The sequence below is a fragment of the Alligator mississippiensis genome, chromosome 8 (genome assembly GCF_030867095.1).
Source record: "Alligator mississippiensis isolate rAllMis1 chromosome 8, rAllMis1, whole genome shotgun sequence".
Classification (NCBI taxonomy): domain Eukaryota; kingdom Metazoa; phylum Chordata; order Crocodylia; family Alligatoridae; genus Alligator; species Alligator mississippiensis.
The window spans coordinates 27,593,444-27,620,946 of NC_081831.1; the positions used below are offsets into that span (position 1 = coordinate 27,593,444).

The 27,503-nt window shown below is 59.0% G+C and overlaps 2 protein-coding genes across 3 annotated transcripts; one reads left to right on the plus strand and one right to left on the minus strand.

Moving 5' to 3' along the window:
• Window positions 1-92: 92 nt before the first annotated feature.
• On the minus strand, window positions 93-23,215 carry RBM10 (RNA binding motif protein 10). Of its 2 annotated transcripts, none has more exons than XM_059732520.1 (24): window positions 23,108-23,215; window positions 22,752-22,868; window positions 22,297-22,486; window positions 20,188-20,376; window positions 19,444-19,513; window positions 17,589-17,662; window positions 15,773-15,859; window positions 15,373-15,433; window positions 14,881-15,042; window positions 13,895-14,055; window positions 13,066-13,163; window positions 12,830-12,917; window positions 12,017-12,218; window positions 10,000-10,148; window positions 9,370-9,493; window positions 8,246-8,337; window positions 7,765-7,935; window positions 6,682-6,831; window positions 5,578-5,643; window positions 5,180-5,365; window positions 3,614-3,688; window positions 3,426-3,529; window positions 1,365-1,494; window positions 93-282 (listed from the first exon to the last, which is right to left on the minus strand). In XM_059732520.1, exons 2-24 carry the CDS (start codon window positions 22,766-22,768, stop codon window positions 157-159), a joined length of 2,772 nt encoding a protein of 923 aa, XP_059588503.1. In that variant the 5' UTR covers window positions 22,769-22,868; window positions 23,108-23,215; the 3' UTR covers window positions 93-156. The 2 variants fall into 2 exon arrangements, with proteins under 2 accessions (XP_059588503.1, XP_059588502.1); XM_059732519.1 differs by having other exon boundaries at window positions 3,426-3,532; window positions 23,108-23,214.
• Window positions 23,216-24,434: 1,219 nt separating this feature from the next.
• On the plus strand, window positions 24,435-27,277 carry NDUFB11 (NADH:ubiquinone oxidoreductase subunit B11). Its single transcript, XM_014604344.3, has 3 exons — window positions 24,435-25,224; window positions 26,775-26,905; window positions 27,104-27,277. The coding sequence occupies exons 1-3, from the start codon at window positions 25,012-25,014 to the stop codon at window positions 27,231-27,233; spliced, it is 474 nt and encodes a 157-aa protein (XP_014459830.1). The 5' UTR covers window positions 24,435-25,011; the 3' UTR covers window positions 27,234-27,277.
• Window positions 27,278-27,503: the final 226 nt, after the last annotated feature.

A 27,503-nucleotide genomic window follows, 5' to 3' on the forward strand; every position in this document is an offset into this window, starting at 1 on the left:
TTCTCTGGGAGGGTTATGGGGAGCTTGGACAGGCAGGTTCTCTCCAGCTCTGGGGTGAGGAGAGCAGCACCTCTCACAGCCAACCATGCAGCTCATTTTTCCTGTTTTAATTATAAAAAAGAACATTGTAGGGAGCAGGGGAAGGGGGGTACGGTGTCACTCGGCCTCATGGAAGCGGGTCAGCATGGCCTTGTGCAAGGACTCACGGTACGACTCGGCTGCTGTTGCCCCATATGAACTGCCGCGGGCACCCAGGCCTGAGCCCCGCACCCGTGTCTGTGCCTAAGGTGGGGAGGGGGGAAGAGATGTAAGGGAGGGCCCAGGATATCCCCCAATTGCCTGGAGGGACCCACACAGCCCTGCCCAGACTCCTGAGTCCCTCACAACCACTTTGAACCCACCAACAAGCCCAGACTCCTGGTTCCCTCCCCTACTTGGACCTATCCCAACCTACTGCCCCTGCTAGGAACCCTCTTCCACCTGCCTTGATAGCCCTGCTCCACCCGCAGCGCCTCCCATCTGCCTCTGTTGTCCTAGATGCCTGGGGTACCCCGAGCCCCGCCTTCCCCTCAGTACCAATCCCACCCATTTCAACATCCCTCCCAAGACCCCTCCCCACCCCACCTAGACCTCCCTCCTGGATTCCTGGGTCCCTCCCCATTTGGAACTCCCCAACTCCCCCTCCCCACCCCCCAAAACATTTCCATCTGTCTCTGTAGTCCCAGATGCCTGGGTTCCTCTGAGGCATTTCCTGCCTGTTCAGAACCCCACTCCCCACAGCACCAATCCCACCCAGGCCCCCCTTCAGACTCCTGGGTCCCATCCCCTCTTGGGCCTGCCCAGCTGCCCCCACCCCCTTCTAACCACTCCCACCTGCCTCTGGCATCCTGAATGCCTGGGTTCCCCGAGACACCTCCTACCTGCACCTGGCCAGTACCCCCCCCCCCCAATCCCACCCACCTGAACTACCCTCATCTGCCTAGACCTTCCCCCCTCTACAAACTGCCTGGACTGCCCTGAACTCCTGGGTCCCTCTCCCAATTAGACCCCCCTATCCCCCCATGACCTTCTCCCAATTTCCTTGATATATTCCCCACCCCCAGCCCACACAGCCCTGGCAAATGCCCTTTGCTGGCCCAGACCCTGCTCCACCTCTCCAAGATCCCACACAACCCACCTTGACCCCCCCCCACCCATTCCCATTTGCCTCCCATTTTCCCAAATGCCTGGGTCCCCCCCAAGGTACCTCCCCACCTGCCCAGTATCAGTACTTCCTGCAGTACCAATCCCACCCACTTGGAGCAGATCCCCAGACCCCATGCAGCAGCCCAACTCTTCCAACCCACAGGGGGACATCAGCACACCTCAATGGGGGCAATGATGCCCTGTTTCTTGCGGCCCAGACCACTGCCCTCACGCCAGCCCATGGCCTGCAGCATGCGGCTGCCAATGTTGTCACTACCCAGGCCATCCCGTGTCGGCTGCTCAAAATCCCTGTAGGGAGCAAAGTGTTAAAAGGAGGCTCCTTTCACCCCCAAGATGTGCCCAGCTCTGGGGTAAAGCAGCTGGGGAACAGCTGAATATAATGTTGTACAGGGAAAGATTGGATGCAGCCAGCTCTGTGGTGAAGTGGCTGTGTATAACAGGCCAAAGCAAAGGCAGAGCTGCAGCCAGTTCTGGGGTGGGACACCTAGGGAACAGCTGAGTATATCCAGTGAAGGATCACATATGGCCAGCTCTGAGATGGAGCAGCTGGGAATGGCCGAGTATAAGAGGGCACAGGTAAAGGCCTAGATACAGTCAGCTCTAGGTGGAACAGCTGGGCAATATGCAAGTATAACAGGGTACAGGGAAGGCCAAAGTGCAGCCAGTTCTGGGGCAGGGCACCTAGGGAACAGCTGAGTATAACACTGTCCAGGGAAAGATCAGATGCAGCTAGCTCTGGGGTGATGCATCTGTGAGAATAACTGAGTATACCAGTGCACAGGTAGAGGCTTAGAGACAGCCAGCTCCAGGATGGAACAGCCGGGCAACCACCAAGTATAACTAGACACAGGGGGAGCAGCTACATGAGAGACTTTACTGTGCAGTTGACTAATCTACTGCACAGCAAAGCGTCACCACCTACATATGCTCACATTTACTGCACAATAAATTAGTCTACTGTGCAGTTAGTTACTACTCATAAATAATAGTAAAATAACTGTGCAGTAGATACTGTGCAAAAGCATATGTGTAGACACTAGCTAGGAGCAAATTTGTTCCTGGTCAGCCCCTACACTAGGGGACAAGAGACGGGGAACTCCCCAGGTCCTGGCACTACTCAGCTCCTAGCTCCCCACGGCAGCTGGGAGCTGAGCAGCACTAAGATCAAGTAGCTCTCTGCTGCTCCCCCCGTCCTACTGTTGCTCAGCTCCTGGCTCCCAGGGACAAACTTGGGAGCTCTGTGCTTCCCCACCCAACGTGGAGCTGTCCAGGAATTGTCCTGCTTCTAGGGCAGGTCCCAACCAGCTTCAGGCTGCACAAGGAGTTCCCTGCCCAGCCCAGAAACAGGACAGTTCCCAGCCAGCTCCAGGCTGGGCAGGGAACTCCTCATGCAGCCTGGAGCTAGCTGGGACCTGCCCAAGAACAGCACAGTTCCCAGCCAGCCCCGGGTTGCAGGAGAAAGCCCTGCTGGGCACAGAGCTTGTCCCCCCATATGCACAGGGTGGGAGAGCTCCAAGCCCCAATGCACATCAGGATCCCTTCCAATGCATACAGAGCCAGGAACCACAGCTGCTGCTGCAGGTGGCAGAGCTCTCCAGGCCCTCTGTGCATAGGGACCCACCCATGCTCCTTGACAGCCCATGGGACAGCACCCGGGGGAGCCTGCAGCTCCCCCTGGCTGCTGTGGGGGTGGGCAGAGCAGGGCAGAAGCAGCCCTGTACCAGGCTACTCCCACAGAGCAAATCTGCTTTCAAGAGGGAGCACCTGTAGTAAGCCTACTTCAAATTAATAGCATGTGTAGACCTACCCAGGAAAGGCCAGGTGCAGCCAGTTCTGGAGCAGGGTAGCTGGGGAAACAACTGATTATATAACTGTACAGACAAGGATCATATGCAGCCAGCTCTAGGGAGGGGCAGCTAAGGAACAACTGATATCATACATGGAAAGACTAGATGCAGCTAACTCTGGGTGGGCAGCAGAGTACAGTAGGGTACAGGGAAGGCTAAGATACAGCTAACCCTCAGTTAGGGCAGTTGGGGAACAGTCGAGTATAACACTGCACAGGGAAAGCTAAGATGCAGCCAGCACTGAACTGCAACAGCTGGAGAACAGCTATGTATACCAGAGCACAGGAAGACCGAGATGTGCTCAGCTCTGGAGCAGGACAGCTGGGCTGGCCACATGGAACACTATGGGAGCTGGTGGTAGGGGACACTCACACAGTGGCCGGGGCAATGCCCCCATACTTCCTCTTCTTGGGCTCCGGGGGTTCAGGGACCCCATACTTCTCCCTCCGCTCAGCTGCCCGGTCACGGTACTTCATCTGCTGTAGAGGGAGAAGGGGCAGGGGCTGAGCCCCAGCTCCTGGCTCTGCCCACAGCCCCAAGTGCCCTATGCCCTCACCCACCTCCATGTCTGTCTTCTCCAGTGCCTCCAGCTCTGACTCAGACAGATGGGCCCGGCGATGGATCTCCAAATTTTGCTGTGAGAGAGAAGGGACAGAGTGAGGCAGCAGGGAAGGCAAAGATGTGGCCAGCTCAAGGGAGGAGTGGCTGAATATAATGGCAAGAGGGTGGGGGTGTAGCCAGCTCTGGGATGGAGCAGCTGGAAAATGGCTGAATATAATAGTTGAGGGGCAGAGGGCAGGGGGGGACATGCAGCCAGCTCTGGGACACAGCTGATGCAAACGGCCACATTTAACACTGTGGAAGGACAGCGAAGATGCAGCCAGTTCTTGTAGGTAGGAAGAAAAATAGCTGGATATAATAGCCCATGAGGAGATCTTGCCCAGGGCAAACATGAGGCCAGCTCTGGGCACGGGCTACCTGGGAAATGGCCAAGTATAATGGAAGATGGGGAGGCCAAGATGCAGCCAGATCTGGGGTGAAAGGGCTGGGGATGGCTGTATATACTGCCACAGAGGGAAGGCCAAGATGTGCCCAGCTCTGGCATGGAACCACTGGAAAACCCCCAAGTTTAACACCATCCAAGGAGGGCCAAGATGCAGCCAACTCCAGGACAAGGCAGCTAGGAAACAACTGAGTATAATTAGCCCAGGGGAAAGGGAGATGCAACCATCTCAGAGGTGGACCAGATGGGAAAGGCTGAACATAACTCCACATAGTGAAGGCTCTTCTGGCCTCCATGTAGTGAGGGCAGAACAGCTGAGTATAACAGCCCATAAGGAGGTCTTGCCTGGGACCAAGATGTAGCCAGCTCTGGAGTGCAGCAGCTGGGGAAGGTGAAGTACAATGGCACATGAAAGCCACAATGCAGCAAGCTCTGCAGTGGAATACATGGAAAGGGCCAAGATGCAGTCAGCTCTGGAGTGGAGCATATAACACCACAGGAGGATGGCTCTTTTGGCAGAGATTAAGCCATTTCCAAAGCACAACAATAAGAGGTGCTGACTATGGTTATATATAAGGTCTTGCCCAGGCCAAAGATGCAGCTGGTTCTGGGGTGGGGCAATTATAAAGGCACAGGAGAAAGGGGAGATGCAACCAGCTCTGGGGTGGAGCAGATGGGAATGGTTGAGCCAAATGCTACCTCGGGAGGGTCGAGATGTGGCCAGCTCTGGGGAGAGCACCCAAGTATAACAGCAAATAAAGAGGTCTTGCCTAGGGCTGAAATGTGGCCAGCTCTGGGATGGGACAACTTGGAACCATCTGAGTCTAATGCTGCCCAAGGAGGACCAAGATGCAACTGATTCTGGTGGGGAACAGCTAAGTATAACAGCCCACAAGGAGGCCATTCCTGGGGCCAAAATGCAGCCAGCTTTGTGGAGGAAGAGATGGGCATGACTGTATACAACACCACAGAGAGGACAGAGATGCAGCCAGTTGGGAAGGCAGGAGGGAGCACAGCTTAACAGCCCATAAGGAGGTCTTGTCCAGGGCCAAGATGCAGCTGGCTCTGGGGTTGGGATGGTTAGATCCCGGGTGAATAGGATGGAATGGAATGGAATGCCCACCTTGTGCAGGCCTGAGAGCTGCTGGTGCCGGATGAGTGCCTCCTTGCTGGGGAACTGGCGGCGGCAGAGCAGGCAGGCCAGTTTATGCCAGTCTGTCAGCTTCTCCTCGCGCTCCACTGCCCGCTCTGGCTCCTCCTCACTGTCGCTCTCCCCACTGTATGCGGCCACCAGCCCCCGGGGTGGGCTCTGCAGGAGAGACCCAAGAGTCCAGAAGCAGGCACCCTTCCCCAGGAGCCCACTCCCCTCCCAGGTAACCCAGATGTCCAGGCTCCCAGCTCCACTGCTTTCACCCCCCAGCCCTCACTCTCCTCTCAGAGAACACAGGTGTCTGGACTCCCAGCACCAGGGTGCTTGGACCACCCAGTCCCCCCACCCTCCAGGCATCCAGGAGCTCTTACCAGCCGGTCTTCAGCAGACAGCTTGGGCAGGTCCATAGCCATGTGCTGCCTCTCAGCCAGTGCCCCCTGGGGCAGATATATGAGGGGAGTGTCAGTTGGGGCAGAGGCAACAGGGCTGGCTGGGTGGGACAGGAGGGATCCCAAAAGCCTGTCTGAGCTCCCAGCTCAGCCCCACTCTCCAAGCCCCACAGCACCCCCCACTAGAGAAAAAATAAAGGGAGATGTGATAAGGGAACCCAGGCATCCAGGCTGGAGGCAGAGAGGGGGCATGGAGCCGGCTGAGCCTGATGGGGGTCATGGCAGGGGGGGGAACGGACGGATGGACGGACGGACAGACAGAGTGGCTGAGTTCAGGGTAGGGGGCTGGGGAGAGGTCCTGGGACTAGCTGGGTCCAGGACAGAGTGAGGGGAACTGGACAGGGCATAGTAGAGGCTGAGGGGCAGCATGGGACAAACTGGAGTCAAGGGGAGGCAGTGGGGGTCAGAGGAGAGGGGAGAGGTATGGTTGAGGGGTGGTCCTGAGGTGGATAGGAAGTGAGAACTGGGGGGATAGAATGGGGGAATAAGAGGGGCAGAATGGAGCACGCTAGTATGGGGCGGAGGGGGGGGGGGGGCAGTGGGGCTAGCAGGTTCCTGGGATGTCCAGGGGGACTGAGAAGGGGGTCCTGGGGCTGTAGAAGGTTTAAGGGTTGGCTGGGCCTGGAGCAGGTGGGATAAGGTGGGCTGGGGCAAGGGGATGAAAACTGGCTAGGACCTGAGGCAGGTGGGTCCTGGGAGATCACCGGGGGGGAGTGGGGGGGTGCCGCGCACGCTGCGGCTAAGAGTGGTTGGAAGGTCCAGGAGTCCTGATGGGGTTCCGCAGGTGGTTGGAGTTCCTAGGGGGGATCCCAGAATAGGTTGTGAGAACCTGAGGGTATCCAGGGGTTCCAGGTATGAGGAGGTTAGGGGGCCTAGGGGATCTTGGGATGGGTTTAGAGGCCTGGGAGAGGTCCCAGGGATTTGGGTGAGAATTGCTGGGGGGTCTCAGGGGAGTTTGGCAGGTCCCAGGGAGTCTAGGCGTTCTTGGGGGGGTTCTGGCAGGGTCCCACAGGGGTCGGAGGACACCTTTTTCTCGAGGATGGCGTAGCCGGCATCGGCAGTGGCTGACTCGCGCCGCTCGTCCTCACGCAGGGCACTGACGGGCTGGAAGCTGTTTTTGAAGTTTTCCTTCTGCTTATTGAGGCTGCGTGCCCAGCGTTCCATGTCCTTGGCAATCTGCACCCATATTGGGGGGTGGGGAGTTGTACTCAGCTGGGTCTGCCCCAGAGCAGGGTGCATTACTGCCTTCCCCACATAACATTCTACCCAGCCGCTTCCTATCTGTTCCACCCCAGAGCTGGCTACATCTCATCTTCTTCACGCGTTCTACTCAGCTGTTCCCTAGCCACCCCACCCAAGCTGGACACATGGCAGCCTTCCCTGTGCAGCATTTTCCTTAGCCATTCCCTTGCTGTTCCACCCCAGAACTGGCTGTATCTTGTTTACTTCATGTAATGTTATATTCAGCCATTCCCCACACCCCAGAGCTGGCTGCATCTCAGCCTTCTCCATGCTGTTTTACTCAGCCATTCCCAAGCTGCCCCACCCCAGAGCTGACTACATTTCACCCCTCCCTGGGCAGTGTTATACTTTATACTTTACTGTTCCCACCGACTGTGTCCCAGAGCCAGCCACATCACAGTTCTTTAGGGTGGTGTTATACACAGCCATTCCCCAGCTGTCCACCCCAGAGCTGGCTGCATCCCAGTCCTTCTCAATTACTGTTATACTCAGCTGTTCCCCAGCTCACTCCAGAACTGGCTGTATCTTGAGTTCCCCATGCACTGTTACACTCAGCTGCTGCCAACCGCCCCACTCCAGAACTAGCTAAAGTCCACGCAGTGCTATACTCAGCCACCCCTAACAATTCCACCCTAGAGTTGGCCACATCTCAGCTCTGCCCATACAGTGCTCTAACTCAGCTATTCCTCAGCTGTTTGACCCCAGAATTGGCTGCATCTCCAGTTCCCCATGCAATGCACTGTTATATTCAGTCATTCTCCAGCCATCCCACACACAGCTGGCCACATCGTGGTCTTCTTCATGCCACATTATATACTCAGCTGCTCCCAAGCGGCCCCATCCCAGAGCTGGCTGCATCTCACCTACCTGCTGGGCTGTCTTCGTTTTGTGCTTCTCTTTCTTCTCTTTGCCCTCTTTGGTGCCTCCTGCACCTGCCCCATCCTTGTGGGCATCGGTGCCAGGCTCAGAGGCAGGTACATAGGTACGGCGCTCCCCATCCCAGTATAGGTACTGCTGTGTGCCAGGGTTGTAGTAGTACTGGGGGGAGGGGAGGAGGATCAGCCTGGCAGGGACCACACCTTCAAGACCCTAGCCCTGTCCTCAGCATCCCACCCCTGCCTGCTAGGACCCCCCCCAGAGATCCCAGGTATCTGGCATCTGCAGCCCAATCCCATCCTTTCCTCCCTGCCCCGCCCTCCCCCCCTCCTTAGCTCTAACCCCACAACCCTCAACTCCCCTGCCAGAGCTGGAGAGAAACCAGGCATCTGGGTTCCCACCCCCTTGCTCTCACCCCCCAGCCCCCACTCCCCTGACAGAGAACCCAGGCATCCAGGCACCCTGCCCTCACCTGGGAGTTGGGGTCATAGTAGAGACCAGTGAGGGGGTCGTAGTAATAGCCCGAGGTCTCATCGTACTGGTAGGTGGAGACATCAGGGATGGCTGAGCGGGGGGGAGAAGAGGGAGGGGGTGAAATGAGGGAGCAAGGGCAAAGGCCCCCAACCAACAGCCAGTCCTGGGTGGTATTATACTCTGCTATTCCCACCCCAGAGCTGGACACAGCTCAGCTCTTGCCCTGCTGTGTTATACCCAGCCATTCCACTCCAGAGCTGGCTGTATCTCAGCCCCAAGCAAAATCTTCTTATAAGCTGTTATACTCAGCTGTCCTTCCCCAGAGCTAGCTGTATTTCAGTGCCATAAGAGCCCTCCCTCTGTGGCACCATATGCAGCCATTCGCAAGTGTTCCACCCCAGAGCTGGCCACATCTCATCCCCAACCCTGGCTGTTGTACTCAGCCTACCCTAATGGATCCACTCCAAAGCTGACTGCATCTCGACCCCTCACTGTGGTATCATATATAGCCATCTCCATCATCCCAAAGCTAGCTGCATTTCAGCTTTGTGTGCTGTTATACTTGGCTGTTCCCTAGCTGGCCCACCCCAGAGCTGGCTGCATCTCAGCCTCAAGCAAGGTGCATCTTTGTCCCTCAGCCTTGCTTATTATGTTCAGCTGTTCTGCATCAGAGTTGGCTACATTATGGCCCCGGCTGGCCACATCTCAACCCTCCCTCTGTGGTGTTGTATGTAGCTGTCCCCCTCTCCCCAAGAGCTAGCTGTACCTTTGTCTTCTTGCGTGCTGTTATACTCAGGTGTTCCCCAGCCGCCCTACCCAGTACCGGCCAGATCTTGGCTCTAAGCAAGACTTCCTCATGGGATGTTATACTCAGCTGCTCACACCTCAGAGCTGGTAGCATCTCCCTGTCTGGTGTTATACTCAGCCATTCTGCTCCCCTATGCTAGAGCTGATCATATCACACCCTTCCCAATACCATGTTCAGCCATTCTACCTCAGAACTAGCTACGTTTCAGCCTTTTCTGTACAATGTTATACTCAGCCAAACCCATCTGTTCCATCCCAGAGTTGGGCATAGCTGGGATCCCCAACCCACTGCCCCAGCCCCACCCATGCACTCACGGTACTGGCCGTAGGGGTCGGGGCCACTAGGCAGGGTGCTAGGGGCGGAGGCAGGGGCTGGCTGGGCAGGGGCTGCAACCTCAGGCTTCAGCACTGCCGGGGAGACAATAGTGTAGGGCTGGGCCTGGGGTGAGGGGGGGAAAGGAGGTGCACAGTTGGGGTGGAGGAGAGAAAAATACCCCTGCCCCACACAGATCTCAGCCCCTGCCCCCCCAAGTCCCATGACAAGGACCCTCCAACCTCAACATTACAGCAGGAACCCCTGCTAATCCACCAGATCCATGGCAGGGCCTTCGCTGACCCCAGCTTCAGGTCAGAGACATCTCTCAACCCTAAGCATCCCCCAAAACTCCCAGCCCCATGGCAAGGACCACCCATAGCCCCTCACTGCCCTGCAATCCTATGACCAAGATCTCCCCACAGTCACACACCCTCCAACCTATGGTAAAGACCCTCTCAGATCTCAGCCCCATGGCAGGCACCTGCCCCAGCCCTGAGTAGGAGAGGAAGCACAACCCTCCCCCACCCTGTGGCACAGACCCTCAACCCCATGGCTGACACCCCCGTCCCATCAGCCCCATAGCAAGACCCTCCCACACCCCCCTCCTCCCCACAATGGCATAGGGGTACCTGGGTGGCAGCAGCAGTGGCACCAGGGGCCTCAGGGGGCTGCGGGTACAAGCCAGGCAGGGCTGGGGGTTGGCCAGGCCGGGTATAGGTCTGCAGAGCAGGCAGAGGCTCTACACCAGGCACTCCTGGCTCCAGCGATGTTTCTGCCCCTGCAGGCACAAGGCACTGTGGGTAGGACCTGGGCTCTAGCCATGGAAGGTGGGGGTTGGGGACCAGGGGCTACAGCTGAGATCCCAGGCACCTGGGTTTCATCTCTTTGAGAGAAAGTGAGGCTGGGAGACTAAAGCTGGGAGTCCAGATACCTGGATTCCATCCCCTCTTGGGAGAAAAGTGGGGGCTGGGAAGCTAGAGCTGGAGGCCTGGGTTCTCCACTTTGGCGGTGGAAGGGAAGGGGGCCTGGAGATGGGTACCCAATCACCTGGGTTCCAGCCACACTTGGGGAGATTGGGAATGGACAACTGGGAAGAAGGAGTTAGAGCTAGAAACCCAGATGCCTGCATTCTCCACCTGTTTGGGAGCTGCAGGGGGGGGGGGGGGGAGGCTAGGAGTAGGAGGGAATTCAAACACCTGGGTTCCACCTGCTTTTGAAGGAAAAAAGAGACAGCTAAGAGGCTGCAGCTGAGAGCCTGGATGATTGGTTCCCCATTCAAGGAGGAAAGAAAAAGGGAAATTAGAGCAGGAGGGGGGGCTGGAAGTCCTAGATGCCTGGGTTCCCACAATGAGGGCTGGGACCCTGGACATCTGGGTTCTCTCCTGTAGTGTAAGAAAACCGGGGTCTAGGTAGTCTTAAAGAAGAGCAGAGCAGAGGGGGCTGAGAGCCCAGACCCCTGGGTTCCAGTACTTCTTGGGTAAGGGTGCACCAATAAAGATTTTTTGGGCCGATACCAGTAGCCAATTTTTAAGGAGATATTTGGCTGATACCGATTCAATTTCCGATACACAGGTCAACAGCTTGAAAAGCAGCATCCAGCTGATAAGTCTGTTGTGGTGGAAGGGGAGGGGGAAGGGAAGGGAAAGGAAAAGAAGGGGCATGCAGGGTACAGATCGGGGGAAGGGAAGGGAAAGGAAAGGAAGGGGCATGCAGGGTGCAGATCGAGGCACTTGTGGTAAAGTAGGGAGTGGGAGTGAGGCTGGGCCTGCCCAGCCAGGGCAGGGCACAGGATGCAGCTGCAGCTTGTCTGGGGAGCGCAGAGAAGGAGTGGGGTGGGCTCCTGCCACTGTGCGCACTCCGGAAGGGCATGGGGGATGTGTGTCCCCAGATCTGCATGCAGGGCAAGGGCAGGCTACTGCTGGGCTCTTCCCATTGGGGACTGGGCTGGGCTGTGCTCAGGTCAGGCAGTGGCAGCAGTGCTGGGAGGGTTATGGGGGGAGGGGCTGCAGCCACCCCAAAATTCGCCGTAGCCCCCCACCCCCACCTGCCCCACCCCAAGTACAGCCCAGCCCCCTACCAGGAACAGCTCGGCACAGCCCTGGCCCCAGCCCACAACAGCAGCCCACCCCATCCCCATGCAGATCCAGGGACAAATGCCCCCCATCCCCTCCAGGGGTGCGCGCAGCAGCAGGAGCCGCCGCCTCGGCCCCCGCACCTTCCCCGGACAAGCCGCAGCTCGGTCCCATGCCCCACCCTGCCCCAGCTTGGCAATGCCTATCCCAGCCCCACACCCTTCCTCACCACGAGGACCTCAATTTGCACCCCACCCCATGCGCCTTCCCTCCTCCCTTGCCTTCCACCACAACAGACTTACCGGGCTATGCTCCTTGGCTGCGCGCATGCACGGGGTATTTATCAACCACGTTAGGCAAAAAAAGCCGATTTCCGATACAGTCAATTTTCTTTATATCGGTGCCAATCCAATAATCGGACCGATGTATCAGTGCACCTCTACTCTTGGACGCAGGGGGGAGCTGGGGCCTAAACACCTGGGTTCCCTCTGGCTGTGGGAAAGCAGCAGGACTGAGGGGTGGCAGTTTGGGTCCCAGATGCCTGGGTTCCCCCCTGCTCTGGGGAAGCACTTACCTGCAGGTGTGGCCTCACCCTTCGGGGTGGGGGCATGGGCAGGGCCAGGTGCCGGCGGGGCTGGGGCACCTTTCAGGTAGGTGTGGGGGTAGAGCGCAGCCTCAGCCCCGGGTGCTGTGTAGGCCTCATCCTGCTGGTAGTAACCGTAGTCCACAGCCGGCTCCTCAGCAGCAGCCCATGCCCCTTCCCCACCCTGCGACGCCTGTGAGGGAGCAAAGGAGTCAGGGAGAACAGCCCCCCCCCGTACCTCATACCTATCACACACAAGTCCTGCATGCCACATAGAGGCCCCACTCACCTTGTAACCATCAGAGCCAGGCCCTGCCCACTTCACGTCCGAAGGGACCAGGCCCTGCCCACCATGGGCCCCATGTGGCCAAACCACCCACCACCAGAGATCCCACCCACCTCATGCCTAAGGCGGCCAGGCCCTGCCCACCATACACAGACCTCACCCACTTTGTCCATCATAGCCAGGCCCTGCTTAGACAGGCCCACCCACCTCACCACCTTCAGGCCCACACCCCCTCCCACCTATTGCTCCTACAGAGTCAGACAAACCCCACATCATGATACTGGGGAGGTGGGGAAGACACTGGGAAAACATAAACCCCAACCCCTCCAGCCCACCCACATGCAGGCACCTCCCTCTGCCTCAACAGGCTCCACCCCTTGCAGGCTCAGGCACAAGCCCCACCCTCTCCTGCCTGCCTTTCTGACATAGGCCCCAACCCAACACCATGAAAAGCTCCCTTCCCTTACTCTAAAGGGCCTGCAGGTTACCCACAATGTCTGGCAATGGGTGGGACCTACCTGGGAGATGGCCCATTGGGCAGCAGCAATGGCAGTGCTGGCCACTGAGGCAGCGCTGATGCGGTTCCCATCTGATGAACCCATGTCACTGAAGGGGAAAGGAGGGGATTTAATAGAGGTCTCCCAGCTCCTCCCCAACAAATAGGGCAAGAACCCAGGCATCCAGGCTCCCAGACCCCCCTGCTCTCACCCCCAGTCCCACACCCCTCCCAGAGAATCCAGGTGTCTAGGCTCACCGCTTCGAACCCTTGGCAAACTCCACGTTGATGGTCTTGCCGTCGATGTGCAGTGGGGGGTGTAGGGCCTGCAGGATCTGCAGCAGCTGGGCTGCCTCCTGTAGGCACTATCCAGTGAGGGTGGCAGGGGCCATGGGACCCAGGTGTCCAGGTTCCCAACCCCCCTACCCTCCCAGAAAACCCAGGCATCCCAGAGCCCCCTGTTCTAACCCAGTATCCCTCAGGCCTCTTCCAAACATCAGGAAAAGCCCAGGAGCCTGAGCTCTCCCACTACTGTCCTCAAGTCCAGCATCTGGGCTCTCCCCGTCATCCCAAGGGGGGGCCCAAAAGCCAGGTGTCTGGGCCCCAACCATACCCCTGAGAAACCTGGCATCTGGGCCCCACCTTGCCCTACAGAGAACCCTGCATCTGGGCACCCCTAGACACTGGAAAATCCCAGTGCCTGGGCCCCCCTGCCCTGCAGAAAACCCTGGCATCTGGGGGCCCCCTGACCCTGGAAAACTTTGGTGCCTCGGCCCTGCCCTAAGGCCAACCCCCACCCCTTTCCCTACAGAGAACCTCAGGATCCAGACACCCATGAGACCCTGCAGAATCCTGGTGTCTGAGCACCCCTGGCCTTAACCTGCGGAGAATCCCAGCATCCTGGTGCCCCCTCCCCTACAAAGAACCCTGAAGTCCAGGCACACCTGACCCCAGAGAACCCTGGTATCTGGGCTCTCCCACCCTTGCCCTGCAAAGAACCCTCATGTCTTGGGTCCCCTGACCCTAGAGAAACCCAGCACCTGGACACCCCGCCCCGCCAGGGTCCGGGGCTTGGGGGGGCACTGACCACAATGGTGGCAAGCTGCACAAAGGCGAAGCCGCGATTGAGCTGCGTCTGCTTGTCCTTGATAACACGCACATTGGAAGCAGCTAGCACTGCGTAGGGAGCCAACGCTGCCAGGATGGACTCCAGTGTGGACTGCGGTGCCAGGTTGCGCAGGATGATGGCTGCCGGCATAGGGGACGGGGAGTCAGGGCATAGGTCCCAGAGCCCCCCTGAGATCCCCCCATGGCCCCCCACAACCCCAGCATGGACTGCAATGCCAGGATGATGGTTCCGGCGCGCCGGGGGGTGTCAGTGCACAGGGCTCATAGAAGCCCCAACAAGCTTTCCAAGATCCCCCACAGCCCCTGCCTGGGGACCCCAAAACCCCACCTCTCCCCTGAGGACCCCCCCCAACCTGACTCCTAGATCCTGCCTGGCCCCCCAAGATCCTGACAGCCAGCCACAAGCCCCTGGATGGATTCTGGTGTGCACTGGGCGACAAGCTGCACAGGATGATGGCTGCCAATAGGACAGTGGTAGGGAGCAACACATGGGCCTCACGGATCCCTAGAGCCCTGCTCAGATTCCCCACCAGCCCCTGCATGAGCACCCCAGATGACATCCACCCCCCTCCAGATTCCCCCAGCTCTGAGACCCCTACCCCATGCCCCCAAGATTCCCCTCAACCCCAACAGACCCCTACCTGTAGTCCCTTGAGATGCCCCCAGCTCCCACAGACCCATGCCTGACTCCCCCCTCAGGTCCCTGCCATCTCCCAGGCATGCACTGTCCCTGTAATGCATGCCCAACCCCAACCAAGATGCTCCAGCTCCAAAAGACCCCAACCTGGCCCCTTGAGATCTTCTAAATCCCACCCCCAGACTCTGGTATAGATTGTGGGGACAGGATGATAGCTGTTAAGGGGAGACAGGGATAGTTCATAACTATCCAGCCTCCTTCCCCTCCCTGGCCACAGCCCCAGCCCATGCTCCTCTACAGGCACTCACTGTCATTGGCATTGTCAGCACTGGGCTCAGGTGGTGCCAGGGGCTGGGCCAGCACAGCTGGGTAGGGCTGGGGCAAGGGCAGGAGCCCCCCCTGGCTAAGCTCCCGGCCCCCCAGTGCCAGCACCTCCAGCCGGCCCCCAGGGGGCAGCTTCTGTTCCGCCTCTAGAAGGGAGAGGGAGAACATGACATTAGACCCTAGGCCTTCCTTACTACTCCAACCCCCTAAAGCACATCCAAGCCCTGGCACCCCCAGCCCCCCTGGAATCCCATCCACAGGAATAGTCAGCCCAGGACCCTGTTCCCAGGGTCTGTTCCCCCACCCCAGCCCCCTTCTTGGGACCCTGCCAGCCCCCATAAATCCACAAGGGCCAGCCCACCCCCACACCCATCTATAGGATCCCTGAGGGCCCAGCAAGCCCAGGCCCCTCTGGAGCCTCCCCACAGACTCCCAGAAACCCACAGCCCCTGCAGAACCCCCAAGCCCCCACGCACCAGCCTTAGGCACACCGCATTTGAAGCACTTCTCCCGACGCTTGAAGTTCTGGACGCCGCACTGTGAGGGACATGAAGGGGAAAAGTTGTGAGACCTCATTTCCCCCCCACCTCATGACAATCCCCCACCATCCCTGAGCCAGCTCCATGCCCCCTTTCTTCTCCGCCAATGTCCCAGGCCAGCCCCCAAGCTTCTGGCCTCCCAGCCTCCTCTGCTCTCAACCCACCTCCTCCCTCCAGCCTCTCCTAAGCACTTTTCCCTGCCCCTTTCACTTCCCCTGCCCTCAGAGCAAACCATCCCTCCCCCCCAGTCGCCATAGTCCCACTCAGCCCCTACCTCCTGGCCCCAGAATCCTGCCTGCCTCCCCCATGTCCTCCCCCAACCCCCAGTCCCCCGCACCTTGCTGCAAAGCCAGTCCTCATTTATCTTGGGCTTGGGGTCACTGTAGTGCATGGAAACCTTGTGGCCCAGGATGGTGAGGGTACGCTGCAGGAGGGAAAGGGGTGTCAGGCTAGGGGGCTAGGGGGGGCACCCGTCACGGCCGCAGCTTGGAGAGAGAGAGGCAGGGACCCTTCTGCTGAGCGGAGAGCGGGAGGGGAGGATGGGGGGGCAGGGGGGGGCCAGGCCGGACCCCCAGGCGGCAGCGACGGAGGGAGAGAGAGAAAAAGGGAGAGAGACAGAGAGAGACAGAGAAGGCAGCCGCTGGGCTGCCCCCGATCGCCCCCCCAGCCCTGCTAAAAGCCCCCACCCCCCCGGCCCACCGGGGCCGGGCCCCCCTGTGGGGGGAGGGGGGCACCAGAGAGAGGCCTCCCCCTCCCTCCAACATGCCTCTGAGTGCTGATGAGTCCACTGGTGGGGGAAGGGGGCACTGCTGGGAGGAAGTTTACAGGGGGTGGGGGAACGGAGGAGGTGGGGATGCAGAGGACCCAGGTGTCCGGGCTCCTGCCTCCAAGTCCCTGGGCAAGGAGGGGACCCAGGCATCTGCCTCCGAGCCGCCAGGCACAGAGAACCCAGGTGTCCAAGGCGGGGAGGGAAGGAGGGGGGTCCTGCAGATTCTGCCTCCAAGCCCCTGGACATGGAGAGAACCCGGGTGTCTGGGCTCCTGTCTCCAAGCCCCTGGGCACAGAGGGGACCAAGGCATCCAGGCACCCACCTCTGATTCAGTGGGCACAGAGAACCCAAGCACCTGGGTGAGTGTGGTCCTACAGATCCTGCGTCTATGCCTCTAGGTGCGGAGAGAACCCAGGCATCAGGGCTCCCATCTCCAAGCTGCTGGGCACAGCAAATCCAGGTACTCGGGGGAGGGGGGCTATGGTTCCCACAGATCCTGTCTCTATGCTTCCAGATATTTAGGGAACCCAGGAGTCTGGGTGCCCAGTCCTCAGGTGCCAACTGCCTGAGAGTCAGCACTTGACCCCATCTGCTCTGACCCCCACCCCTCCCTGGGCTAGAAAGAGAACCCAAGTGTCCGAGACCTTGGTCCTCCTCCCCCATTCCTGCCTCTTCATGTTACGTACCAGTCCCTTGACAGAGCCACAGAGAGAACCCAGAGAGAACCCAGGAGTCCAGGCTCCCAGTATCCCATGCTCTGAGCACTGCCCCCTTCTTGCCCTGGAGCTGCAAAAAGAACACAAGCATCTGGGCTCCCAGCACCTTCATTCTAAAGCACTGGGCCTCCTGGAGCCAGGAACAGAACCCAAGCATCTGGGCTCCCTTTCCTACTCTCTGGCTCTTACACAAAGAGTCCAAGCATCTGGGCTCCTTACCACTCTCCTCTCAAAAGCCTAGGACCAAGCAAAGAACCCAGGCATCCAGCTCTCAAATAATGAACCCTGGTATCCAGGCTTCCCTGCCACCCTCTGACTTAGACAAAGAACCCAGGTATCCAGGCCCCTTGCCACTCTCCTACTCTTGAAAGTCTGGAACCAAGCAAAGAAGCCAGGAGTCAGGTTCTTAAATAATAGAATTCAGGCCTCCAGTCTCCCCTACCACCCTTAGACAAAGAACCCAGGCATCCAGGCTCCCCTGCCACCCTCAGACTCTTAGGTGAAGAACCCAAGTGTCCAGGCTCCCCGCTTCCTCCTCCAAGTGCTGGAACCGAACCTAGCCCCCCTCCCCTGGCGTCCGGGCTCGCTCTGCCCCTGCGGCGGAACCCAGGCGTCCTGGGGTGGGGGAGGGGGCAATATGTGGGGGGGTGCGAGGGCAGCAAAGCAACCTGATTGGCTTCCATCCATCGGGTAGCGTCCTGCAAGTGATTAAACTCGACGAAGGCGAAGCCGCGGCTCTGACCTGGAGACAGCAGCGACAGACGCAGGCGTTAGTCACGGCCCGGCCCCACCGCGCCACCGCTGGGCATGGGGGAGGGCAGCAAGGACCCAGATGTCTAGGCCCCCAGCCCCCCAATTCCTGCTCAGAGCCAGCAGGCCCCCCGTGACTTTCTAGGAGGGGACAGAACCCAGGTGTCTGGGGCCCCTGCTCTGAGCTACTGGGCCCTCAGTGTCCTTCTGAAGCTACAATAAAACCCAGGCATCCAGGCACCCAGATCCATTGACGCTTGCTCTGAATGTGAAGGGAGGACCCAGGCATCTGGGCCTCCAGCTGCCCAACCACTGCTTTGAGTCAACAGATCCCTGCTGGATTCTGGGAGTGAAAAGAGAACCCAGTCACTCGGGCTCCCATCCTCCCGACCCCTGCTTTGAACATGGAAGTAACAGGAAAGACCCAGGTGTCCAGGCACCTAACTAAGAACCAGCAGGGCCCCACAGCCTTCTGCAAGTGGAAATGGAATCCAGGCATCCAGGCTCCCAGATCCAGCTCTAAGCCTCCTGGGAATGGAGAAAGAACCCAGGGCTCCAGGTTCCCAGCCCCACCAACCCTACTCTAAGCTATCAGGCCCCCAATACACTAAGGCTAAAACAGAATCCATGTGTTCGGACTCTGAATTCCCCCGACCTGAGTCAACAGGCCCCGGTTGGCTTCTGGGAGTTGAAAGAGAACCCAGGCATTCAGGTTCTGAGCCCCACAACCCCTACTCTAAGCTATCAGGACCCTGTGGCTGCCCTGATGCTGAAGTAGAACCCAAGATTCCAAACTCCCAGCTGTGCCACCCCCACCCCACCCCTGCTGTATGCCATCAGGACCCCAAATGCCTTTCTGAAGCTAAAATAGTGTCCAAGTATCAAGGCACACAGCCCCCTGATCCCTGCTCTGAGCCAATAGGCCCCCACTGCCTTCTGAGAGTGGGGGAAAAACCCAGGCATCTGGGCTCTGAGCCACCTGACCCCCACTTTAATCCTCATGGAAGTAGAGAGAGGTGTCCAGGGTCTGCCCCCATCTCTGAGTCAGCAAGTCCCCATTCAATTAGGGGAGCAGAAAAAGAACCCAGGTGTCCAGACCTCAGTCCTGTGCTCTCCCAGACTCCTGGGGAAAGAACCCAGGTGTCCAGGCTCTATTTGCATATGGACGTACAGTCTCAGTAGCTAATGCCAGCGAGGCACTCCTGGGTTCCTAAATCCCCTGGGGTGCTATGGCAAATTGCTAAGGAGATGCTGTGACCCTGCCCCCCTTCCAACTCGCAGAATGCGTTGGGCCTTGCATGGCACGGTGGAAGATCCCACCCCACCCCCTGGGAACCTGTGAAAGCCAGTGGTCCCCTGCCCAAATGGAGGAGGGCGAGGGAGAGGGAAGGGGGACACAAGGCTAATGTAGCCCTTGTGCAAAGTTATACCCATGCGAGGTGGGGTGAGAAAAGCAGGTGCCTCCCTCCCCACCCCAGGAATTAGCCCCTCACATGAAGGAGGAGTGGAGATGAGCTAGACTTACCTGGGCAGTTCCGGCCTCGTGCCCCTGGCAGGGCAATAAGGACCCCCCATGGGGGGTAGAAAGCCCCCTCTATGGTGGAGGAGGGAGCAGAAATGTGTGTGCAAGGAGGCAGAGAGAGTCCAAGAGAGACGAAGAGAGACAGACAGGCCTCACACAGACCCACCAGGGCAGCCTCTGCACCCCTCCTCTAGCTGTGGGGGGCAGGAAGGGGGGGCAGAAGGGGGAGGGGGGGGCCACCGGGAGCTCACCTGAAGTTTTGTTGCGCATCAGCCGGACCTCGCGGGGCTGGATCCCATGTGACTGCAACTGGGCCCGGATCTGGGGGCAGGGAGGGAAAAATAAGACACGCGGCTGGAGGGAACCCAGGCTACCAGGGGCCCTGTGGTCTCCTGCTTGCCTCCTACTCCCCTCCCAAAGAACCCAGGTGCCCAGGCTCCCAGCAACACCTCCCCCGCAGCCCCCGCTCCTCTCCCAGATAACTCAGAGGTCCAAGCTCCCAATCAAGAAATCCCCAAGACAAGCCCTAAAGGATGGAGCAACCAATCAGAAAGGAGCAAGTCCAACTCTCCAAAGCAGCCAGGTCTCAACAGCACCAGGACAGCAGGAAGCAGATTGCCAATATTTAAAGGGACAGCAGCCATTTTTTTTCCCATGGCAACCTAGGGCTGCAAGAACAGGCCCAGGGCAGCTGTTGACCTTCTGGGGCAGAGCTTGTTTTTAAAGAGGTAGTGCCCGTCTTTCTCAATGACACACTATGAGCATGTCACTGCCCTCCTGAAGCTGGCATTGGGTGCGCCCTTCAACCCAGGTCAGGGTGGGAGGGGGAGACAGAAGGGGTGAAGCCTGCATTTAAAGAGACAGTGCGTCATTCTCCATGGTAAAGCATGAGGATGCTGTTGGCCTCCAGCACTAGGGCAGGAGATGGGACCTCTACCCCAGAAGAGGGGGGGCTGACAGAAGAGGCAGGGTCTGGATTTAAAGGGGCAACATACATCATTCTCTGTGGCAGCCTGGGGCAGCATGCGCAGCATAATAATGCTGCTGGCTTTCTGCTCATCCTCCTCAGGCTCAGGCCGGTAGTCCTGATCCCGGTAGTCACCGTCTCCAGGAAAGCCCAGCACCTCACTTGGGCTGTCCCGCTTCCGCGGTGGCTCTGAACCTGATGATGCCTCATAGGAGTCCTAGAAGGAGAGATTAGGGGGGTGGGGGGAGGAGTCAGAGATTCAGTGAGGGCAGGGCTTCTAATCCCCCCTCAGAACAAGGCAGGCTGGAGGCAGGCTTACATCCCAGGCAGAGAGTGGGATCTCACCCACAAAGAAGAGCTTCTGCCCTGAACTGGACAAGGGGGAAGAGGGCTCTGTCCCCAAGGGCAGGGTAGGCAGGAGGAGCCTATGGTGGAGGTAGGGCCAGGGGCAGCAAGAAGCAGTGGAGAAGCCTCTACCAGGGCAGGCAATTATTTCGGCTAGAGGGCCACTTAACGAGTTTTGCTGAGCTATCGAGGGCCACATGTATAGCCCCATCCCCTGAAAGTATATTTTTGCCTTGATTTGTGTGCGTTTGCACAGCATATCTAGAGACGATAGCATAACAGCTCAAAATACGCTCTTACTGTGTGTGGCATGTAAAGGGGTACATGTAGGGGGTTGTGTGGTTTGGGAGTGGGTGTGTAGGATAATATGGGTGTGGGTATGAAGGGGGGGGGAAACTGCGTGGGGGCTGTTGGAGGTTGTGGGTGGGAGGTGGAGAGCTAGCCCCACCCATCCCATTCTGGCTACAAGGCTGTGACCCACATGGCACAGAATGTGGCCAGCCCAGTCCAACACAGTTCTGTCTGCAAGGCCAGGGATCTCATGGTACAGCAGGGAGACAGCCCGGCCCCTCCACACCTCACTGCATGGGTCCTGGCCTTGCAGCCAGGAACAGCATGCCACAGCTGAGACAAGCCAGGCCAGGTTGGTTCCATGCTACACCATTCGGGTCCCAGCCTTGCAGTCATAACTGCATACTGCCCGGAGGGCACAGGACAGGCTGAACTGGCTCTGTGTTCTGCTGCATGGCTCCTGGCTGCAAGGCTGGGTCCCACACAGCACAGTATGGAGCCAGCCCAGCTTATTCTAGCTACAATGTGCAGTTCCCAGATACATGACTGGGACCACAGGACACAGCAGGAGCCAGCTGGGAACTGCTGGGCCCACACTGTGCAGTCCCGGCCTTGCAGCTGGGAACAGTAGGCGCCAGCCAGACTGGCGCCTGATGTGCATGCTGCCAGAGCCATCCCAGCCCCCATGATTCCTGGCTGCAAGGCCAGGACCACACAGTATGCCATGGAGCCAGCCCAGCTCGGCCCCTGGATGACTCCTGCTGCATCTTACAGTCCTGGCTATGCAGCTGGGAACCATGTGCTGCCAGGCTCAGTTGAGCCAGGACAGGCCAAGTTGGGCTGGGTCTGGCATCATGCAGCTCTCAGCTGCATGGCCAAGACAGCAGAGCGCAGCACTGTGCCAGCCCAACCCGGTGCCATGTTAGTGTGCCAGGAGCCACAAGAAGTCCTGTGTCATGAGGCTGGGCCCACTCCATGCCTCCATGTGGTGTTCCTGACGCTCTAGCCAGGACCCGCACATGGAGGCACGGAGCCAGAGTCCTGCGCGGCAATCACAGGCGGTCCTCTCCAATCCAAACCTGTTCTTACCTGAGTTTCCACTCTCAGACAGAAGGAGGCTGAGGACAGGGTCACAGGCCAGAAGCCACTACTAGCCAGAAGCTTTGGGTTGAGGGCTGGGGGTGAAGTGGGGCTGGGAGTGGAGCAGGGCCAGGTGGGCCTTGCTGCTGCTGCCAGCTCCTCCTGCCACTAGTGCCTCCTCAGTTTTTAGACAGGCAACCACTAGCAGGTAATAATTTTCTAAGTTTTAGAGGGGCCCCATGGGCCCAATAAAATTGCCTGAAGGACCAGATCCAGCCTGCAGGCCATATTTTGCCTGTCCCTGCTCTATCCCCAGAGATAAGGTGAAGAAGGGGACAGGGTCTGACCCCAGATATGGGAGGGAATACACAAGGGGACTAGGGCCTCCACTTGGCATGCTGGAGGGCACCCGAACACCCACCTCTGCACTGTGCTCCCCCGAAGAGTCGTCATAGTCTGTGGGGGGCTCGGGTCCCCCAAAATCCCGGGGATAGGAGCGGTAGTCCATGTCCCGATAATCGTGATCCCGCTGGCTGCGCCCCTCGCTGCCACCTTCGTCCAGGGGTCGCTCTGCTGTGCCGTAGCGCCCTGTCCGGTCACCACGCCCACCTCTGGGGAAATGGGACAGCGGTGGGAAGGATCAGGGGGCTTTCAGAACCATTCCCACACTCCAGTCTGGTGGCTTCCCCCCTCCCTCTAACCCAGCACTGGCTCTACCCCCACGCAGAGGCCAGTACCCACTGTGATCCCTCCAGGGTACTCCTGGGAAGCCTCCCATCCCCTGCAGACCTTGACCCTGCCAAGCCAGACCCCCAGGGCAAGTCCCTGGGCTAAGGGTGTGGGGAACAGTTTGCAAGGCTCTATGGGGCTGATTACCTTCTCTCGTACTCCATGTCCTCCAAAACAGGTGCAGTGCCTCTGAGCTCGCCGGGCCCCGGGGAGAGTGGGGCGTTGCCACGCACCTAGATGCCCCCAAAACTGCTGCCACGGGACCTGGGAACAGACAAGGAGAAAGGGCTCAGGGCAGGGTCTCCCCCAGCTCTGAGGGCAGCGGGGGCGACGCCTGTGTTCTCTGGGGTTGTGGGGAGGGAGCGCGGATGCCTCGACTCTCCGGGAGGGCCCCCTCCCTCAGGCCCCGCCCCCTCGCTGCCAGTGCCCCACTGCTGCCCCAAGCCCCGCCCCCTCCCGTGAAGCCCCGCCCTTCCCCTTCTGCGCGCCGTCCCGGCACTGACCTGTCCCGCGCGGCGCTGCGGGCGGCGCCTGCCGGGCTGGACGCACTCCCCGTGCACCCGCCGCCCGCCGCCCGCCTGCCCGACGCGCAAGATGGCGGCGCCAGCGGCCGAGTCCTGAAGGCAGCGGGAAGAGCGACCACGCCCCCCGGCCCCGTGCTTCCATTGGTCCGCAGGTCTCGCCGCGCCGGTAGACCACTGGCCCGTCGCGCCGCCGCTCAGGGGAAGGCCCACCCTTCCGCGCGGATTGGTTCGTCCGCGCCAGGCCTCGCCTCCTGCTTCCTGTGATTGGTTGAGGGGATTGAAGTGGTCGCCTCCTCCCGGCGAGTAGAGGGTGATGGGGCTCCTCGTGAAATTCCGCCTACGTTCTGTTGTCATTGGTGGAGCTCCTGGGCTGGGCGGGGATGGAAATGGATCCCGCCTCCCTCTGTTTGTGATTGGGTGGAAGCGGCCACAGCACCACCTCGGGTCCCCTGCATGCTGAGGGCTCCTCCCCCGGACGGAAAGCTGGTCTACGTTGGGACTGCAGCAGATAGGTCGCTCCGTATACTAGTCCCGCCTTCACTGCTACATGATTGGAGAAGTCAGCAGCCGCTCGCAGGTGATTGGTAGAGCTTTCCCATGGCCTCTACAGATCGCAATTGATTGGCAGGGACAACGCAGAGCTCGCTAGCACGTGAGGTGCTGCAGTGACTTTATGATCTAACGCCGCAGCCTGCGGGAGGTAGTCATCAGCGTTCTTTTACAACGTCATCAGAACCAGACCACCCGTTGGTGGAGAAGGACGATGATGCTCCCCGGTAGCAGCGATGTGCTTCGTCAGTGACACCATCAATCAGCGGTCTGGTTTAGTTACCGAGTGACGTCATTGCACTAAGATACCGAACTATTATGTCCCGTCGGGTCTTGCAGACACCGCACTCCTGGTCGTCCAGCCCCCGGTATCATCCATGTGTGTCAGTGTGTCACAGTGGGATCCGAGGGTCGGGCAGGGAGAAGTAGCTGGGAGACACGGAATGGATTCTAGGCAGAAAGGTGGGCTGGGAGGGAAGAGCCTGCTGAGTTGGTGTCGTGCGTCTGCCCTAGTTCAGCTTCCAGCTCCCGGAGGGGACACTCTCTGCACGTCCCCAGGCCCAGGGGAGGGAGAGAAACCCCAGGATGCAGGCCCAGCAGGGGCTGGGAATTAACCTGGGAGTCCCCTGGCTTGGGGTCTGTGCAAGGCTACGGCTCGGTCCTGGGGTACTTGGGAGGGTCCAGGAAACGAGCTGGGACGCGAGTATGGAAGGTGGGGAAGGTTGTAGAGGGCTGGGGTGGGAAGTACGAGGTACAGTCGGAGGGAGTACTATTTAAAAGGATAGAAGGAACAAACGTGGTACAGTCCAGGTGTACCGAGTAGACCCGGTCCAGGGGACGGGAAGAGAAAATATGGCACAGTCCAGGGGTACCAAATGCACAGTACAGTCCAGGGGGCAGGAAAGAGGGAAGATGAAAATCCAGGTGGGGGGAGAGCCGATGAGGATGAAGATTGTGCAGTCTCGGGGAAACAAAAAAATACGTGGTGCAGGCCGGAAGAGGTTATACAGGGAAGAAAGATAGTACGGTCTTGGGGGATGTTACTAAGACCCTGGAGGGGATATGGTACAGTCCTAGTGGGTAGATGGAAAAAACGGAACAGTCCAGGGAGGGGCATAAATAAAAAAGTACCTACATGATACAGTTCCATAGGACTGAGTAACAAAGGCAGCATTTGGATGCCCCTTTAAGGACCCCATTTTAAAGTCGGCAGTATTTAACTCCACCCCCACCGCCAGTTCTTTATTTAGTCCCACTATAGCCCACCTGCACGTAAGCAAACTCTCTGGAAGTGCTCCGCCTCTTCCGGCTCCGGCTAGGAGCCCGGGGTTGTTATGGCGGCGCTGAGGCGCGGCGGGCACACGTTACGTCTGGGTGGCCAGGCACTTCTGGCATTACGGGTGCCCGCGGGACCCCGCCGAGCCGTGGCCGCGGGCAGCGTGAGAGGCGACGCCGTCGTGACCCCGGGGGCTCCGCCACCGCCGCCCCCCACCCCCGTGCAGGCTCTCGAGGACAGGGAGGATCACATGACAGCAATGCTGCGCAAGGTGACGGCGAAGAGGCGGGGCCAAGGCTTGGGGGAGGACCAATGGTATAGAGGCGAGACAAAGCAATTGGGGAGAGGCCAAGGGGCAGTGGAGGGCAGAAAAGTGTTTGGGGGCAATGGGGGCGGGGCAGGCTCACAGAACAGTACAGGGAGGGAAAGGGTGGGGTCAAAGAATAAGGAGGGGCAATGGGGGCGGGGGCAGGGGCAGCTGGACCTAGGAGAACTGGGTTCAATTCCTCCCTCACCCAGGGGCTCCCTGGTCTGGCACATCCCCATAAGATGTGTGTGGGGGTCTGGGAACCTGAACCCCTGGGTTCTCCAGCCCTGTGAAGGGCTGGGGCCTAAGAACAGTGGGATGCCAGGTGCCTGGGTTCTCTTCCCTTCCTCTCTGCCCCTGTCCAGGGTTGGCAGAGGGCATTGCCAAGGTCAGCCAGACTTAGCCTCACCTCTTAAAGAAGCAGGCACAACTCTTCTCCCAGGACCTACCTCCCAGGGTGGGAACTCCTACTCCCTGCTGCCCTCTCAGACTGGGAAATGGAACCCAGGCATCTGGGCTCCCCCTACTCTCATACACTCCCCTCACTGAGAAAACAGGTGCCCAGGGTCCCAGCTTCCCCTGCTTGCACCTACACTGTTCTCCCAAAGCTCAGAGAATCCAGGTGTCTGGGCCCTAGGGCCTGGCAGTGGGTCTCTGTCTCTATCACCTTGGCTCCAGTTCCCAAGTGCTTGGTGGCAAGCTACTGCATCTGGTTTTTATTATACTCAGCTGCCTCCCAGCCCCCCCCACTCCACCCCAGAGCTGAGTGCATCCAGGCACTGTTTTGCTTTGTTATGTTCTGCTGCCCACTTGTTCAATACCCAGGTGTGCCCAGCTCTGGGGTGGGGCCAAGACATCTCCATACCCTATTAAATTCAGCCATCTTCCAGCCACACCACTGCAGAGCTGGATGCATCTGGGCACTGAACAACCTCTTTCCATACCCTGTTATATCAAGCTGTCCCCTTCTGTCCCAGCCCAGAACTGGACTCATCCAGGCACTGAACAAGGTGTCTCCATGCTTTGTTCAATGCAGTTGCCCCCTTTCCCCCAACCTCAGAATTGGGTGCACGTGCTTATTGAATAACCTGTCTCTCTGCCTCAGTCGGACTCACTCCAGAGCTGGGTGCATCTGGACACTGAACAAGCTGACTCCATACCCTGTTATATTCAGCCATCTCCCAGCCACTCCACCCCAGAGTTCAGTGAATCTGGACACCGAACAAGCTGTCTCCACGCTTTGTTCTATGCAGGCATCTCCCTTCCCCAAGCCCAAAGCTGGATGTACTTGGACACCGAATAAGCAGTCTCCAGGGTTTATTATACTCTGCCATCTCTTAGCCACCCCATCCCAGAGCTCAGCGCATCTGGGCATTAAACAAGTAGACTCCATGCCCTGTTATACTCAGCCACCCTGCCCCAAAGCTAGATGCAGACTGGGCACTGAGCAGGGAGCGGGGGGAGGAATGTGGTGCCCCCCAGCCACTGATGCCACCTCTCCCCTTGTGCCCCAGAACCCAGATTACCATGGCTTTCATGATGACCCAGTTGTGGACTTGTGGAACATGCGCATTGTCTTCTTCTTTAGCGTCTCCGTCTGCATCGTCATAGGCTTCACCCTGATGCACTACATGCCGGATAACGGGTTAGCAGGGTTGGGGGGGGAGGGAACTCAGGACATCTGGGTTATCTGGGAGAGAAGTGGGAGCTAGAGAGTGAGAACAGGGAGAGGTGGGAGCCCAGATGCTTGGGTTCTCTGCCAGAGGGTTGAGGGGGGTGAAGGCAGGGGGAGCTGGGAGCCTGGATCCTTTTTGACTTTCTCCCCTTCCCCTCCCTCCCACAGGATGCAGGAGTGGGCCCGGCGTGAGGCAGAGCGGCTGGTGCGGCAGCGAGAGGCACAGGGGCTGCCTGTGCTGGACCCCAATTACTACGACCCTAAGACACTGGTGTTCCCCCCTCAGGATGAGGACTGATAGCCCCCCCCCCGTTTCCCAATAAACCTGTGTGATCTGCCTGACTCCTAGCTGGCTGTGTTTGTGGGGGTGCCAAACATCAGGAAGGGGGTTGGGGGCCCAGATGCCTTGCTTCTGTGGGAGGTGGGGGGAGGGAGGTGGGAGCCTGGATGCCTGGGTTCTCTGGGAGGGGAGCGTGGTGTGTGGGGGTCAGAGTCAGGGAGGCTATGACCCTAGGGACCTGGGTTCCCTTGGAGGGGGTTAGCATGGAGAAAGAGTTAGTCACCCTCC

Coding starts and splice junctions, on each gene's coding strand:
- NDUFB11 (XM_014604344.3), top strand. CDS start 25,012: ATGGCGGCGCTGAGGCGCGGCGGGCACACGTTACGTCTGGGTGGCCAG. Junction 25,225..26,774: donor TGACAGCAATGCTGCGCAAG/GTGACGGCGAAG, acceptor CTTGTGCCCCAG/AACCCAGATTACCATGGCTT. Junction 26,906..27,103: donor CACTACATGCCGGATAACGG/GTTAGCAGGGTT, acceptor TCCCTCCCACAG/GATGCAGGAGTGGGCCCGGC.
- RBM10 (XM_059732519.1), bottom strand. Junction 13,164..13,894: donor TGCAGCTTGCCACCATTGTG/GTCAGTGCCCCC, acceptor TAGTGCCTACAG/GAGGCAGCCCAGCTGCTGCA. Junction 3,689..5,179: donor AGCTCTCAGGCCTGCACAAG/GTGGGCATTCCA, acceptor TCTCTCTCACAG/CAAAATTTGGAGATCCATCG.